At 33.0% G+C, this 18654-nt stretch overlaps 1 protein-coding gene and 1 long non-coding RNA gene across 5 annotated transcripts in view; one reads left to right on the forward strand and one right to left on the reverse strand.

The window, feature by feature from the left end:
• Positions 1 to 18654, forward strand: part of LOC145291202 (tRNA (cytidine(32)/guanosine(34)-2'-O)-methyltransferase-like) — a 71612-nt gene that overhangs the window by 18092 nt on the left and 34866 nt on the right. For all 4 annotated transcript variants that reach the window (XM_080136794.1, XM_080136811.1, XM_080136787.1 and 1 more), the window contains exon 4: positions 9957 to 10065. In XM_080136794.1, coding sequence (XP_079992920.1) covers positions 9957 to 10065 — 109 coding nt within the window. The remainder of the gene's footprint in view (positions 1 to 9956; positions 10066 to 18654) is intronic.
• Positions 13400 to 18654, reverse strand: part of LOC145291225 (uncharacterized) — an 80796-nt gene continuing 75541 nt past the window's right edge. The window contains exons 3-4 of the long non-coding RNA XR_013869354.1: positions 15536 to 15781; positions 13400 to 14237 (exon numbers count right to left, since the gene is read on the reverse strand). This is a non-coding gene — a long non-coding RNA (uncharacterized LOC145291225). The remainder of the gene's footprint in view (positions 14238 to 15535; positions 15782 to 18654) is intronic.

Below are 18654 nucleotides of genomic sequence, written 5' to 3' on the forward strand. Positions count from 1 at the left end.
TGGACTTTTACCATCCGACTCCGCAACCCTGGTGCTGACATATCAAAACTATTAATTGTCTTGCAGAAAATTATGGCTGAACATGAATATCTGCATGTATTTGTGTAGCATATGAATGACAGAAAGTAGTGGAAGAAATTAGTATACTCAAAGTTGACTTGATGTAGACATTTTATTTGCAGGAAGGCAACAATTAGAATAATACAAATTACATCTATCAGATTAAGTTTGATATTTCTTGAGCTTGTATGTCACAACTATCATGGATGGAAGTAATATATTTATATTATTATATTTTATATCTTTATTTACCTGGATTTAAAACTATCCTTCCGCTGGTGCCTGCTGGCGTCTGTCTTGTTCTGTTCTTGCGTCTCCACACAACGACTCACATAACAGAGGTAAATGGAAGGAGGTAACTTCGCCTGAAACAGGAAAAATAGTTATCTCCCCTGGATTGTAGTTCTAGTCTCCTAACAACTACTTTAGAAACCAAGAAGAAAGATGTATTTTTGTAGCTAAATTATTTAGTATAATGCCTTAATGTTAATGAAGTTTAAAAAAAATAGAATATGTGAATTTTATTCAGTTGGTAATGGCAAATTAGTTGAATATTCATTGAAGCAATAAAAAATATATGGTTCTCCCCTGAATGTGCTGCTGCCATCGCACACAGAAATCACTTTTTCCATAGCTAACAACGTAATAGATGCACTGAAACTAAAGCTGCTTTCAAGACCGCCAGCAACCACTGTAAAAGAGTAATAAAAAATGCAAGAGAACTATATGCTCAATCCATTAAATCCAAAGTAGCTGAGCAGCGGCTTGGTTCCCACCAGTTCTGGCAAATAGCAAATAGGATCCTGAACAGAAACGTGCGTTCTATCCCAACTATTATCAATGGATCAGAGGTCATCTCGACAGCATCCAACAAGGCCAAACTATTTGCCAAGAACTTTGCGGAAAATTCTACCCTGTGCGACGAAGGCCATCAACTCCCCATATTCCCTCCTATAACAGACAACACACTATGCAACATACAAATATCTGTGTGTGAGGTCGCCAAGCTAATCAAGAACCTTGACTCCAGTAAAGCAACTGGTCCTGACGGTATTCCAATTATAGTGTTTAAAAAATTACAACCAGAACTTGCCCCCATACTTACAAAACTGTTTAAGCATTGCTTTAAGGAAAAGTGCTTCCCAACACCCTGGAAAACCTCATCAATATGCCCTATATTTAAGAATTCAGGTGATAAGTCATCTCCCTCTCAGTACAGACCAATAAGTCTCCTATGTGTCATGAGTAAGTTGCTGGAATCCACAATAAATAGAGAAGTAGTCAACCACCTCAGCAGAAATAACCTTAGCGACACGCAATATGGTTTCCTTTCTGCTAGATCTACAGCAGATGTGCTAACTGTTATATCTCATAAGATTAGCGAATCTCTTGACAAAGGCTTCATTTCTAGGGCAATTGCTCTTGACATATCAAAGGCCTTCGATAAGGTCTGGCATAAAGGCCTATTACACAAGATTTCTAGCTACGGTATAACTGGAAATGTTTTCTCGATCATTAAATCATTTCTTTCTGATAGGCTCATAAGAGTAGTGGTTGATGGGCAGAAATCAGAGGCCCACAGTATTAATGCTGGAGTCCCTCAGGGGTTCATTCTGGACCCAACTCTCTTCCTGATCTACATCAATGATCTCCCAAAACACATACTAAAATCTTTCATTGACATCTATGCTGATGATACGACCATCTATGCAACACATCAAAGGCCGTAAATGATGATGTTCTCTCTAATTCTCTCTCCTCTGATTTTGAGCGCGTGGTACAGTGGGGGAAAGGGGGCTGGTTACCTTTAATGCATCTAAGACCAAGCTCCTATCTCTACATCATAAACGCTCTGATCCCCATCTGGCATCAATTGAAATGGATGGCTCTCGTCTAGATGAGGCCCCATGTTTTGATAAGCTTCTGGGTTTTACCTTTACTCCTGATCTTAAATGGAACACGTACATCAAGTCTGTTGCCAAGGTCGCTGGAAAGATGGTAGGATCCTTCTACCGCCCCAGAAGATATCTAACTAATGATGCAATTCTCTATCTATAGAAAAGCCAAGTACATCGAAGAATGGAGTACTGCAGCTACATATGGGCAGGAGCTGCTAAAAACAGTCTATCCTGCCTTGACAGAGTACAAAATAGACGTGGCTTGGTGGAGGATGCCCTTTTCTCTTCTCTGCAACCTCTTTCCCACAGAAGAGACGTAGCGAGCTTGTCCTTGTTCTATCGTTATTTCCATGGCAAGTGCTCATCTGAGCTCCATTCTCTGGTCCCCCCTCGCCAATCTTTTTCAAAAAACACCCGACTAGCTGAAACCACCGTCAATAATCTTCCCCATTCCTTATCTGTGGCTAAATCAAAACGTAGATTCCATGAACAAAGTTTCTTTCTTAGAACTGCACGTCTGTGGAACTCTGTTCCCCTTGCCTGTATCCCTCCCGACTTCAACCTGGATGTCTTCAAGTCCAACACAAACAAATTCCTGATGAACCGCCCCCTTAAGTAATGACACTTTATCAATTCTCCAATACTATTACTACACTATTCCATTGATTACTGTACACACAATAACCCTTATCCCCGAATGGCCCTTGGGCCTTGATAAGTGGTGAACTCTATGTAAAAAAAAAATGAAAATATATGTATGCACGCAGACATAAAAATAGTAGTAATGTTGTTATCTGTTGATCATGTGAAAAATTATTATTGAAATATGCACCTGTATAATTCTGTTAATCTTCTATTCTGTTAATGGAGAATGTATTCATATTTGCAATTTTAGAAATTAAGAAGAATGTACTTTTTTAGGTAAGTAAATATAAGTTACACTGTCTTTTTGAAAATATATTTTCAATTTATAGATTAAAATTGAATATCCAAATTTTATTATGGTTTGGTTGTTTTTTTTTGTTGTTTTTGTTTTTTTTTTCATATCGACCTTTTGGGTTATTTAATACTAAATTCAGTCATTTTGATGAAAGTCTAACGCTTCAAGTTTTTAATATCTTTAAATATTTATCGATTAACTTTTGTAGGAAAATATTTTGTAAATGTATTTATCAGTTGACTTAAGTGACTTCATACTGTCTAAAATGCCCCAAATTGGGTCCTCATTGTTTAAGGTCATATTCAGAACTTGGTTGGGAAGTAGATTAGGCAGAAGTAAAAATGAAAGAAAAAAAAGTTGAAAAATGAATTTTGAGGAAATATGTGTTACTTAATAATTTACCCATTAAATTAAAACAAATTTTCTTATTACTTTTGTAAAATGTAGCCGATTATATATATGATCATAAATTTCCTATTAGAACTTTCCTATTGTAATCTTGTACACAACACATGTATCAAATTGTATTGTGAGATTAGTTTTATGTTATCAAAGAGAATCTCAAAATAATTAAAGTTACTTTTCTGCTTCAGTATTTTGTGATGATAGTGATGGAAAAGGTGCATGTTCAGAGTTGTGTGATTTTTTTAAAGTGATTTAGAAAAACATGATGGATGTGAGCAGAGGAGAAAGAGATTTCTGCAGTTGAGAAAGCGTTTTCAGAAGTCGTAACAAAAGTTATTGTATGTTTCTGAAATTTTGAGATGATGGTTATTAAAATCGTGTCTAAGAGAGAATTGTGGAGAGTTGAATAGCGAGATGTCTATTTACATTATAAACTTCTGCATGTTAGTACAGTCAGAGAAACAGGAAACAGGGAGAGAATTCCAAAGTCTGGCAGTCTGAGAGAAGAAACTATTAGAGTAGAAAGCTTTCCGGCATCTATGGACCTCAACAGTGAAAGGGTGGGATTTTGTTATTGGTCGGAGGCACAAGTGCTATGAGTTCATCAGAGCACATTCCATTAAAGTACTTGTAAAACAGGCACAAGGATGCAACATTGTGGTGAAAGGACAGGGGTTGGAGCTTGGCCAATAGTGCAGGACATATTAGATTTTACGACCTTGTCTAAGAGAGAAAATAATTAATAATCACAAATAACTAAAACTATGTATTTTAACAATTAATTGAAAAATTCAAAATAAAAACTGCCACTTAATCACGATTCCGATTAAGAAGGTATTTTTTGTGAATAATAAAAAAATTTTTTTTTTTAAATTGATAAAGTGTTTGTTTCAACCATTAGGTTCAACCTCAGTCTGACCATTGCAATATCGCTGATGTAATTCCAAGAAATTTCACAGTTAAATTTAAAATGTGTAATTTGTGAGTTTTGTTTGTAAAAGAAAAAGATTTCATTTGTAGGACCGAAAGTAAAAACGATAGTGTTACATGTTAGATGGGTATATAATTGTGCCACTGCTATCTTCACCGTTGTCGTTGTGAATTTAAGATGTTAATAAATATGGATAATAAAACATGGGTTGATGTTGTCAACATGGTTATTGTGAGCCCAAGCTGTTTTTTCAAAACCACACCTGTTGACTAGTTTCAAAAGGATCTATTCCAAAAGACAGAAACACAAACTTTACATATGTGTAAAAGAGAGAGCTATATGTTTTACTACATCAGCCGTCGAACATTATCTTCTTCTCCTCCTCTCTTTGTCTTCACATTTTTTCTTCTTGCTTTATCCCTTTTTTCTTTTCATAAATAACAACCTAAAACAAAACAAAAAGAAAAAAACAAAGGGAGATAACTCCACATAATTCAAACTTGCGAGAATTATGTCGCCATGTTTATGAATTTTCATTAATTGCTTAAAGTTATATTCTGGGCATTTATTACTATAGACAACAAACCGCAAGAATGGCTTTTATTAGGCGAATTTCTGCCAGTATTTCATTTTATTTTCGAGTTTTAAGCAATTATCGAAAATTCCAAGATGATCGTCTCATATCGTCCATCTTATTGTTCTAACTTAATTATTTATTTTGAATTAAGTAAACGCTTTAAAATAAGTTTTTAAAACCTATCCAGGTAGGTAGAAGAGTAACTTATCTGGCCTTTAGTAACTAACATTTATTTGTTATGTTTCTTTACTATTTTTTCGGTTTATTGTCTATTAGTAAAACATATCCGATTTTCTTTTGCAAAATAAAAATACTTGATCAATTTACGTATTTTTTAGAATATGATAGTTTCCTTTCGTCACGGGTATGTACATAGATATATATATATTTTTTGTTTTATTTTGTTTTGTTTTTCTTTTTGTGTGTGTGTGTTTTCTTACTCCTGGACAAGAACAGATTTTTTTGTTAAATGTCCGTCCCTCACTCTTCTGTGTTATGGTTTCCAGATTAAAACCAATCTTTTTCTTCACCAGTCTGGTGTCGCTAATGCAAAACTAGTCGCCTATTTTCATTACATGAAGAGTTTCCCTTTTAACTGGTGTCGCTATTCAAGCAATACATTTTGCATGAATAACATCGTTAGTTTCTTCCTTGTTGCAATGCTTCTTCAAACATCCTTGTGAAAAGTCACGCCATGCCCATTTTTCAACAAGTTTGCCCCATTTCGTAGAAATGTTCATTATTTTTTCTACTTTGAAACTATTAATTTGTAACACTAGCTTTTATTTATTCATATCTTTGTTTCTGCTCTGTGAGCCTTCTTCGGAGTGATACAGAAATATTACCAACTTGTGGGACGAGTGTATCGGTGTTGCCTGGTAGAAGTAGGACAGGAATAATCTTTCCTATGGAGATGAAGATGAATATATATAAGAAATAAAAAATATAGAAGAATTTACAAGTAAAAATCATATCAAGATTAATTAATATTGTTCACAATTTATAAAAATGCATATAAAGTTTATATTTTATATATATTTATTGCCGTGAGTATTATAGAAATATCTACACGTAAATAGCCATGCTGTGCGCATGTACGACATGCTGAACATCCTTTCCTTCTACAAAGTCTGATTTCAGTGACAAACTGAGGCAAGATAACTAAGAGATAATGTGGAGAGCAGATTTAACATCAAAGATTACATTACCTAAATGGATTATCTTGCAAAATCTATGGTTCCTTCTCGCCACTTAGGGCCTGGGTACTATATCAAATATTAGTATACTCTCACTATATATATATATATATATATATATATATATATATATATATATATATAATATATATAGTGTCATAACATAGGAGGGGGGGGGACGTGCCGGGCGGCACATGCCAGAAGGCGGCATTTTGAGAGGGTAAAAAAATAAATAAAAGCTAACAAAAAATCTGAAAGTTCATGCCGAAAAGGTTGCAAAACATCAGGACTTTTAAAGATATTGGAATCAGAAAAATGTGTCCCTATTTTATGAGCGTCATACGTCAGGGGTGGCATTTTAAGAGGTTAAAAATAAAAAATAGAAAAAATAAATAAAAGCTAACAAAAAAATCAGAATTTTTTTACCAAAAATGTTGTAAAAAATTGGAACTTTTGGAGATATTGGAATCAGAAAAATGTGTCCCTATTTTACAAACGGCCCATGTCAGGGGGCGTCATTTTGAAACGGTAAAAAAAAAAAAAGAGAAAAAATAAATAAAAGCTGACAAAATATCTTAAATTTTATATGAAAAAGTTTTTAAAATATCGGAACTTTTAGAGGTATCAGAATCAGAAAAATGTGTCCCTATTTTATGAGAGGCATACGTCAGGGGCGGCATTTTGAGAGGTTAAAAATAGAAAATAGATAAAATAAATAAAAATAAATAAAAGTTAACAAAATGTGTTAAATTTTATACCAAAAATTTTGTAAAAAATTGGAACTTTTGGAGATATTGGAATCAGAAAAATGTATACCTATTTTACGAGTGGCCCATGTCGGGAGGTGGCATTTTGAGAGGATAAAAATAGAAAATAGAAAATAGAAAAAAATAAACAAAAATAAAAGCTAAGAAAAAATTTGAAATTTTTTTACCGAAAAGGTTGTAAAAAATTAGAAATTTGGAAGTATCAGAATCCGAAAAATGTATCCCTAATTTAAAACCGATTGTTTTAAATTTTTAATTTAATTTTTCATTATTGGTGCTAATGATAAACATTTATTGTTTTTAAATGATCACTAAAACTAAAATGATAATAACATTAAAATATGATGTAAATTTATTTTATTTGTAAAACAGTTTTAAAACGGTTTCACAAATTCTCTAGGTAATCTTTCAAAGAAAGCAGTTGATTTACATGTTTCAAAAAATGTTGAAAAATTAAACAAAACATTTTTGACAAGAGAAATACTTTCAAACATCACTGATAATTAAATGATACAATGGAAAATTAGCAAGAGGAAATTACGTAATTTTGGAATTGTAGAAACATTAAGCAAGTACGGAATAAAATCAACTGTAAACAGATTTTATGATCGTCATATCAGGGGATATAATTTTAAATGGGAACTGAGCGCTACACCTCAAATATTATTTAAGTGGCTTTCTATTTAATAGTTTAAATACTGCCAAATTTTTGTCAAGTTTCGAACAATTACGAAGTAATTGATTTTTTCAAACTATTAACAAAATTTTATAATCATGGATGTATTTATGATTAAACCGAAATTTATTATGATGAATTAATTCAGGTAATAGGATTTTAATTATTTTTGGGCGTTTGCTTTACAATACAGAGAGATTCGAAAAAGTAGTAAAAAAATCAAATATACAGCAAATAAATGTTCCCTACCTGAATCATTTATTGGTGTCTTAAAGTAGTTTTAAACACTCTTTATTTCACCTAAAATATTAACTTTTTAAGAGTCGTAAGAATTCAAAAAGGCGAAACATGCCACCCTCCCTGTCTTTGTAAGGTAGGAACGAAGAGCTTCGTTTTCAGATTTGTTTTTGCGCACACGTTTGAAAACTGAACCGCACAAAAATAGAAAATAAAATACTCAACAGAATGGAAAAGTAGTCAAAAACATATATAACATTCAAAATAGAAAATAAAATGAAACACTCTTTCACCGTAAATTTCTTGTTTTGGGGGGGGGGGGTAGTGACGGTCTCTCTCTCTCTCTCTCTCTCTATATATATATATATATATATATATATATATGTATATATATATTTTTAGGGTTAGGTTATCTCAGAAAAATGATTTTATGGGGGTGATATTTCGCCTTTTATGGTACTAGTACGGAACAACACAAGAAAGTGCTTATGCAGAGAAATACTGTGCTAAAAATAGAATTTAACATTTTTTTTCAGAATATTTGCATGAATTTTCAAAGAAGGTAACGTAATGAAAAAAATGAAGGAGAGTGGTGTGTCATTTTGTAAAAATCGAAAAACAAAAGAAAAGGAAGCAAAAAAGAATAACGGCACACTGTTGAAATTCATGGAAAAGACTTCTATTGCCAAAATGGCTGAAACAAAAGTTTAAAATCATGCTGGAACCGAATATGAAATTGATATTAATAACGTTGATACTGTTACTTCGGAAGTCGACATTAACAGTATTGATACATCAAAAACTGTCAATGATGATTATACGCTTAAAGTTGAAGAATTGGAAAGGCAATCATGGTGCGAAAACATACACTGCAACAGATTTTACAGATGTTGGTTTATGGCCAGTTGAGATTAATTGTAAAATTTGCACTATGCTTGTTCGGCAGGGATCTACCGCTGTGCAGCACCTTGATCATGAATTTAAGGAAGTAATCCGATCAGGAACAAAACAAAAGGCGACGTTAGAACGATAACTTAAAAAAATGGTTCCATCGGGAATTGTGCAACAGTGAGAAAATTTTGAGAACATGGATGATGTATTCTCCTTATTTTGCTTCTGCTGCAGACTGTTTTCAACTGGACTGTTGATTTTTTTCAGCTGATGTGGGTTTTATGAATTGGTGGAAATTAAACCCCAAAGTATAAGAACATGAAGCTCTAGCACATCTCATGCTCAATCGTATCTCAACTGGAATGATCTAGAGATCCGACTTGCTGAAAGAAAAGTAATTGACAAAGTAGAGCAACATCTTATTGAGAAGGAAACTAAGAAATGGTAGGAAATTCTAGCTAGATTGCTGGACATCATCAGGTTTCTTGCCAAGCAGAATCTGGCACTACGGGGTCACCGGGAAGACATCCATAATGATGAAAGAGATCAAGAAAACAAAGGGATTTTTTAGAATTGGTAAATTTATTGGCCAAGTATGACCCTGTGCTCCGTGAACATTTGGTGAAAATTAACCTGGGAAAGAAAATCGTTACTTCTTACAGCAGAAATTCAAAATGAATTTGTGAGCATTTTGGCAAAGCAGGTGAGAAAGAAAATAATTGATCAGATCAAGGAAAGCAAATACTTTTGCATAATTTTTCGTAATACTTCTGATGTATCTCACAAGGACCAAATGAGTGAGGTGTTGCACTACGTAAAAATTGACAAAAATAAAGTGACAGTGGAGAGCTTCTATAATCCTTCTCTTTCTTTTCTTTCTCATCAGCCATGGCTGACCTGATAGTGAGAGCCTCCAATGGCAATCTCTCTGGCAACAATCTCTTTGCTTCTTGATTTATACAAGTGTTGGTCACATGTCTAGTTGAGTAGACTGTTTGTGTGAGCATGTTGGTGAGGAATTCAAATTCTTTATGAAAGGTGACATGTACAATATTTCGTAATAAAGTGTAGGAGTGGGAGTAGGGCAAAGGAGGGTGAAGTAACAGAAAATGACACATGCCACTTTTCCTCTTAGATTATCTGGTTAAAAAAAGGAAAAAAATATGATAGAACAAAATGATCTCTGCTTATCTAAGGTACAATTAATAAAATATGTTTGGCTTATAAAATCCTGATTTACCTACGTTATACATGACATATATATATATATATATATATATATATATATATATATATATATATATATATATATATATATATATATAAATCTTCTTTGAATACATTTTATTAAACATAAAAATAATTGTTTATTTTACAGTGATAATTCTACCGAAAATGACAAAGAAGCAGCTAAGATTGTGGCCGTTGACTTGCAAGCCATGGCTCCCATTCCAGGTGTTGTACAAATCCAAGGGGACATAACTAAGGTAAGAACATTCTATCAATACATTTTAATGATATTCTCTTGCAGTATCAGTCAACCACTGAAGTGCAAAATTCAAAAGATTCATAGTAAAAGAATCTGGAAATTTGTAGTTGATTATCGGATGCAAGTTTTTTGTTTTAGAAAGTGTAGGGTGGTTGATGTTGATATAGGAGATAGCTGAGACACTCAAGTATGTAGGAGTTGAGGCACTCACTTATGTACCTATTTACTATGCCTCCTCACGGGACAGAGTTAGACACCAGGGTCGTTTTTTAACGTGGAGAAAAGGTACAAAAATAAAAATTGTCTCAGTCGTGAAGGATTTCTCCTCCACTGAAAGAGAACAAGAAATTGAAGTGCAGCATCTGAAGAACAGATACTACACTTTGATCTTGTCCCGAAGGCCATCACTTATGTAGGGATCTGATTGAGCTAGCTAAAATGAATAAGAAAATGATGTCACCAGAGTTCTAAATAAAATCAAACTGTATGTAATAATGTCAACAGAAAGATAATAAAACGAATAATAAAGAATATAAAATAAATTGGATTGTGTATATTAAGATAATTGAGTCCCATTTTTGTAACTAGTTTTGTCTAGAAAAATGTGTGTGATGTACACACCCATGATCGAAAAAGTTCTTGCCGAATAGCCCTGCTCGTTTGTAAATAATAAATTGTTTACAAAATGTATTATGTTTTAACATTAAATGACAAAAAAAAAACGTTAATATACCATGAAAGATTTTTAGCTATAATTTTATATTAGCAAAGACTTTTTAGCTATGATATTACAAGATGCCTTTAATAAGGTTCCAGACATTTTCATACGGGCACTTTAATTAATAGAACACACATGTAATCTCCTCCGGCTGCAATGTACTTGTTGTACCATTCCAACAACGTCTGGTAGGCCCCATGGAAGTCCTCTTGTGTGAGCATGTCAATGATCCTCATCACAGCATCTTTCATCTCCTCAATTGTCTCATAATTGCAATGTTTTTGATGTCTTAAAAGTTGAAAGATTCTATTTATAAATGCTGCCAATAGAAACGGGCAAATCAAATTGAAAGTTCTGCTATCAACCAATCAGAAACCAGAATTGCTTCATAAAAATTAAATCTTTTAGCATTCCAGCACATAATTTTTTCATGTCAACACGAGAAGGATTTTTTTCTCTTTGCTTGCAAAATTATAAAGTCCAGAACCATTACAGAACACCTACCCACTAAAAATTCTTCATCTATAGAACTTGTATAAAATAGCTACCCATCGGAAACTCTTCTGAAATTAAACATGGCTACCAATTTAAAAGGTTATTGGCCCAGCGGAAGACTTTACTTCAGTGGATCAGAATAAAAATTGGAATTGTAGCAAGTGAAATTTTAAAGATATTTACGAATCCAAAAATTACACAAGATAATTCAGGCACAACCTGAAAACAGAAATGACCCTGAGTTTATTGAAAATAATGCAACTGTCTTTGCAGAATTAATACAGTGTTAAGATGACAGAAGTCTATCTCTGGTAATGTGACAAGCCTTGGGCAATGACTGCAAAGCATTGAACATATTAAGAGAGCCTTATTTATTAAAAAGAAAACCCCAAATTATCTCTTTATATACTGAACTGACATCTCTAAAACATATGGAAGCTGAGATGATTAAAGATTATATTATAAGGACCGAAACAACAGCAAATTCATTAAAAATGTCTGACAAAGTTATTAGCAACAGTCTGTTAATCTCTATGGTCCTTAAAGGGTTACCAAGTGATTTTAAGCCATTATCCACTGTGATAACTCAGAAAGAAAAATCCATGACTTTTAATCAATGCAAGGTAGCACTTAGAAGTTATGAGGAAACAGAAAATGATCACAGAAAAAAACAAATCTACACATATCATGAAATTTAAAAATGCCCATGTAATAACACCAAAATTAAATTATATTTTTACCTCGAATAAAAACCGCAACTTTTCCAAAAACAATTTTTCTCCTAAGAAAAGGATGAATATTACTTGCTATAATTGTGGGCAATCCAATCACAAGAGTTTCCAATGTAGATACAAAAATTTCAAAGGGGACTCCATTAAAAATGTGGAGAGCTCTGTTAGTAAACACACACTTTTATTTTCATGTATGTTTGACACTTTTAACAAACAATAACAACTTTCTTGTCATTTGTGGGGAAATGGCACATGTAATTACAAAGGAATCGGATTTTATCAATTTTGATCCCAACTTCAACCCTTGTTGAGCTAGCTGACAGCAGTCGAGTAAACGATATCATTTTGAAGAAAGGTGATGCAAATAATAATAAAGGTGAACTTTGTTTCTGTATTCTGGAAAACATTCTTCTAATCCTGAAATTTAAACAAAATATATTTACTGTATAAGCTGCCACTAAACTAGGTGCAAATATAAACTTTAGTCCCAATAAATCAAAACTGTTATCCCCGAATGGAACTGTATTTGATACTAAAGAAAATGGAAGACTATATCATTTAAATAGTGTAGTCCTATCAAAAACCACCTGCCATGATTTACAAGCATGGCATAAAATTCTTGGGCACTGCAATATTCCAGATATCAAAAAGTTGCTGAATGTGGTTGACAGAATGAAATTAACATTAAAAAAAAATTGACAAACTGTGATGTTTGTACACAATGTAAACTGACAAAGTACCAAAACAAAATGCCAGACAAGAAGGCCACAAATATCCTATCACTGGTACATTGTGACTTAAACGGTCCCGTGGAACTGATGGGCAGAGAAAACAGGTATGCATTAAATTTTGTAGACGATTATTCTGATTTAATAATGGTCTATTTCTTAAAAAACAAATCTGATACCGTGCTAGCAACTAAAAAATATTTATTTGACATGGCCCCCTACAGTGCAGTAAAGTGTATCCGCTTTGACAATGGTACAGAATTCACTAATAAAGACTTGGAACTTTTATTAATTAACCATAGTATCAAACATGAAAAATCGGCCCCTAATTCACCTCAACAAAACAGAACTGTGGAAAGATCATGGTGGACACTTTTTGAAATGACAAGATTGTTTACTCATTGAAAACTCACCAAAAAACTCTCGACATATGCGGTAATGACTGCTGTATATATATATATATATATAAAATGAAAATTACAATTGAATTTACCAAAATGATCCGAGATGGTAAAATTAAAATAAATTATAAATATTAAAGAATTAATATTTATAAAATTATCTCAGCCAGATATAAAAGCTCGATAATACCAAATAGGAAATAGAGCTTATAATATGAGCAAACAGTTAATGAAATATGTTAAAAAACACTTTGAAATGAGTTAAAAACATATTTAATCTGAAAAGGAAACACTAGATAAATGGATAGTCCTTAATCCGCAGAGTTTCGAAGAAATACTCTCCTTCTTATCAGAGGGTAGGAATTAGCAAAATGCGGGATCGGATTTTGCATGCAGAAGTATTTGATGAAACAACAAATAAGTCAAAGATCTTACTTGAAAACAAAATAAGTTAAGCAGAGGGAATATGGTAAAGAAAAAGTTGATTACACATGAATGGATAGTCTGGTGGAAAATAAAAAATCCAGTGACGGTAAAATCCAAATGTAAAATTTCAAGAAAGTTAAAAGAATTTCCATTTGTACAAGTAAAATCCAAGGAAATCCCGTAATTGGAAGAAGATGGTCCATAATAATCCAAAGGCAGAATCCATGGAATAATTCACAAAAATGTGTACAAGGAAAAAATAATATTAATAAAAGAAAAATAAGATGTGCTTTTCACTCTACTTCCGAGACATAACTTATTGTCACAACGGTCCTTATCCATAAAATTCTTTATTTGGTCAATCAACTCTATTGTTCTGACTTCCTTACTCCTCCAACACCTCTCATTATCCCTCACAGACTCCCTGCCTTCCTTGAATTTCTTATGCCACTCAAAAACTGATGCTCAATTCATGCAAGATGGTCCAAAAACAGTCTGAAGCATTCCATAAATTTCTATGGCATTTTTCCAAAGTTTAAAACAGAATTTTACTGCATATCATTCTTCTAAAGTGTCCTCATATCCAGATTGCATTTTTGAAATTCACCAGTTGTGACAATCAGGTTTTAATAGGGTCTATTCCAATTCCTGCTGTAATTGTTCATTTGAACCTGAAATCATAAAAATTGGTCAGTCATCTAGTAAGATGTATAGCAATAACATACTGAATTTTCAAGAGATTTTGACAATTTTAAATGCCTGTACAAAAAAGTCTAGAAACTTATTGAAGGCACCTCATATATTAGCAAAGAACTTTTTAGCTATAATATTATATCCACAAAGCCTTTTTAGCTACACTTTTATTCATAACAAAGGAACATAGCAAGACCGCTCTGTCGGCCGGGGTTGTAGAATATGCCGACTCCACTTCTGTAGAAGAGTAAGACTACCCCAATGAGGTCACCTGTTGGCCATGGCTGGTGACCCATAAGGCATCAGGACAAAATGCTGGTGGTTGAGCAGTCATTGATCCAGCAACAGAGTAGTCAATGGCTTGCAACACACTATTTTGGTTCTTACTTGGCCTAACAGGCAGTTGGATATCGGCTCATCTTGACATGTCCTAGCTCATATATAGTTATTTTTCTCCCAACCGTATTATCTGATCTGCTCTTGTAAAACACCTCCCAACCCTTTATATTATATGAGTTAGAAGGCTAAGGGTCAATTGTGTTAAGAGAAAGAACTGATGACTCCTGTTAGATTATTGAGCAAAACAAAACCCAGAATTTGGCCGAGGATCTGATTTTTTCTTGGCACAAGTATATTGGTATTGTATCCCTATTTCACCCAAGGCAAATAGGTTATCCGCCCCCCCCCCTGTTCATTCCCAACTGTAGTTGGACTCTGTGGTGGGTAGTGGAACATAGAACCAATGAAAATCCAAACTCAATCATGGCTTCCTCTTTTAAAAAATCCAAAAGTAATTTATCTGATTCTGATTTTGAAACTGACTTAGACGTCCCAAAATTTACTATTATTTAATCACCAGATGGAATTAAACTGTACAAATCATCCATTTTCTGATTGAAAAAGTTATATCAAGTAGGTCCAAAAAAATGTTATATCACATAGGTCCAAAAAAATGTTATATCACATAGGTCCAAAAAAATGTTATATCACATAGGTCCAAAAAAATGTTAAAAAAACTTCAAGATTGCAATCTGCTAGTGGAAGTTCAAAAGAAGAAACCCGCAGAAAATCTGCTCAAAATTAATATTTAACATCAAATTCAAATGCAAAGCATATCCACATGCTAGATTAAATACCTCAAAATGTATTATAAGAAGCAGATTGCTTTTATTAGCAACACCAGAAGAAATTGAAACAACATTAAAAAAACAGGGTGTAAAGGAATTTAAGAGAATTACCATCACATGAAACTATACAGACACACATATATACTCACCTTTATAAACCATCAATATCAGAAGATATCAGGATTGGATATACAATAAAAAAAAGTACAGCAATTTATATCAGCTCCCTTGTAATTTCAGATATCAGAAATTTGGTCATCTGGAAGCCATTTGCAGAGGATGCCAAGTGCGTGGCAAGTGTGGTAAAAGTGACCCAAACCATAGAGTGAGTGCAAAAATATAAAATGTGCAAACTGCCATGAACAACATCCTGGCTTCTCAAGGACCTGCAATCTCTACAAGAAAGAAAAGGAGATAATTTATAGAAAAGATACCAAAATTTTACCATTCCCAGAAGTTGGAAAAATTGTTGAAAACTATATGGGAACAAAAACATTTACCAATGTTGTACAAAAAACAAACCAAAAACCTCAGGGCACCACTCAAATAGATAACTATAAAAAACTTATAGAAAAGTTAATAAATTTAAACGCAAATGAATGGCCATCATTTCAAGAAAATCTTTTAAAAATGTATTCAACAGAAATAAAAATAATCAAGCCTATTACAGAAACAAAATTAAACATGGATAACAATATAGAAATGGCCAAAGAGAGTTCTCAGATGGCTGTATCTACAAGTGAAAGGCGCCAAAGATCACCAATCTGACCTCCGGATTCTAAGAAAGACAATTGAAAATAGAACAAAAAAAAAATACAATTAAAAAGTAGAAATCAAGGAAAAGAATAACATAACCTACTTTGATAGCGACATTAGACAAAGTCGAGGAACCTAAAGAAATGGAGATTGAAAATAGAACCTCACAAATAATCAAAACTCGAAAAAAGAAAATGTATTAAAACATATGGCTCGTTTGAACACTATTTCACACTTACATATGTGTTCCCTACATTCTAAAACTTAATCCAGTGGTATGTGTGTTTGCAAGGCAGATATGTGCAATGTATATATATATATATATATATATATATAGATAGATAGATAGATAGATATCTATGCACACAACTTATGTAGACTGGATTTGATTTTTAGATAACGCATAGTGGTTGATATGCTATTAAAACTTAAACAGCCAAATTAAAATTGTTCATAAAATGTCTATCTATTGAAAATTTATAATTTGTTAAATGTATTAACTTATTGAACATGTTTACTTTTTGTTTAACTTTTATAAAATTTGAGCGGTGTTAAATGACTCAAAATAGGTTGTTACACTATAAAAAAAAAACAACCAACCAACCAACTAACATAGCAAGTTCTCTCTCTCTCTCTCTCTCTCTCTCTCTCTCTCTCTATATATATATATATATATATATATATATATATATATATATATATATACTAGCTGTACCCTGCCACGCGTTGCAGTGGCTCAATTTGGTGTAATGGAAAAATTTAATAAAAGAGAAAATGCATGTTTCTTATATTAGTACAGCAATCCACTGCAAAAAGTGAAAAAGAAGGCGAAACTGAAAAAAATGGTACTCTTGCAGAATTTGATCTGGATCCTCGAGAGTTTTTGCCAATCATTCATGTTTTGGACTTGACCAACAATCAGTGGATGAAGCCGAACGTAGCAAAAATGTTGAAACGCTAAATGCTTTTTTTTTTGTTGTTGTTTTAAAAAATGTGAGTTAGTAATTAATATTTGGTTGATGGTGGGGGGAGGGGGGTTACTATACACAGATTCGAAAAAGTCGTCCAAAAACAAATAAATGAAAGCAAAGGTAAGGTAATTTACGTTTCTACCTAATTGGATAATTGTTTAGTGTTTTTATGTAATGTAAAATGTTTAATTGGCTCAAAAAACAGAAATGGTCGCGAATTCTGTTGAATACGTTAAGTTTGGGAAAGTAAGTTGAAAACTAAAAACTATACAAAACAGTGTCTGAAACTCACCGAACATGTTACCATGACATAGGCTGGCATAATCGGTAGGTTTCTGACAGTATTTTGTATAGTTTTTTTAGTTTTAACTCACTTTCTCTAACTTAAAGTAATCAACAGTGTCCACCACCATTTGTAGCTTTCAAATACACCAATAAACACTGTTTTTCGAGCCGACTAAACGTTACATTAAATGAAAAGGGTTTATATTACTAAACACAGATACAAAGAAGATGTCAAAAAATAAATATATAACAAATAAATGTTATCAAAGGCAAGAAAAGTAAGTGTTCTACCTAACTGGATAAGATTTTAGTGTTTTTATGTAATGTATAATCGGTTCAAAAACATTCAATGTTTATCGGTATATCTGAAAAATACAAATGGCAGCAGACTGTATCGAACACGTTAAGTTTGGGGAAATTTTGGGAAAATGAGTTTAAACTAAAAAACTATACAAAATACTGTTAGGAACTCACTCAATATATGTTACCATGATGTAGGCTGGCATATAATCGGTGGTTTTAAACTTTTGCTCGATGCAGGTGACGACTTTTAAAAATCCCTTTTAGTGATTATCTGGTTTGAGGATATTTGTACAACTAAACGGCAAATCTGCTCAAAGAAATCCGGTATTATTTTACTTTAAGGCCCGTTTCACGTTCATATATAACGAAATATTTTATTGTAGATTTTGGTGTGCTAAAAACGAATCTGCAAACCGTTTACGTAGCAAAAAAAAAGTTTTCATGACATTCATGAAATTACTTTTTCGAAAAGTGGGTGATCACTTTTCAATGTAAATTTAACTTAGAATGAGCACCCACTTTCTGGCCACCTGAGAGAGGGGCATTTTTCTGTTTCTTGGCTAAAAAGTTTTTTGTTTGATTTCTTTTGCATGGTAATAACCCCTGAACTCTGGGACTATTTTCCATTTAACAGCCGTAGCCTTCGTTTACGCTATGCGTAAGCATAAACGAAAGCTGTTTAGCCAATAAACATGGGAAAAAATCCCCCCTCTCTCAGGTGGCTAGAAAGTGGGTGCTCATTTTAAGTTAAATTTACATGGAAAAGTGATCGCCACTTTTTCGAAAAAGTAATTTCTTCATATCATAAAAACTATTTTTTTGCGACGGAAACGGTTTGCAGATTCGCTAAGCACACCAAAATCTACAAAAAAATTTTTGTTATTTACGAACGTGAGACGCACAGCCCTTAATGGAAAATTATATCAAAAATCCGGGGGAAAATAGTTTTCAAT

This window comes from Euprymna scolopes, chromosome 2, assembly GCF_053919585.1.
Source record: "Euprymna scolopes isolate OS-2025 chromosome 2, ASM5391958v1, whole genome shotgun sequence".
Classification (NCBI taxonomy): Eukaryota; Metazoa; Mollusca; class Cephalopoda; order Sepiida; family Sepiolidae; genus Euprymna; species Euprymna scolopes.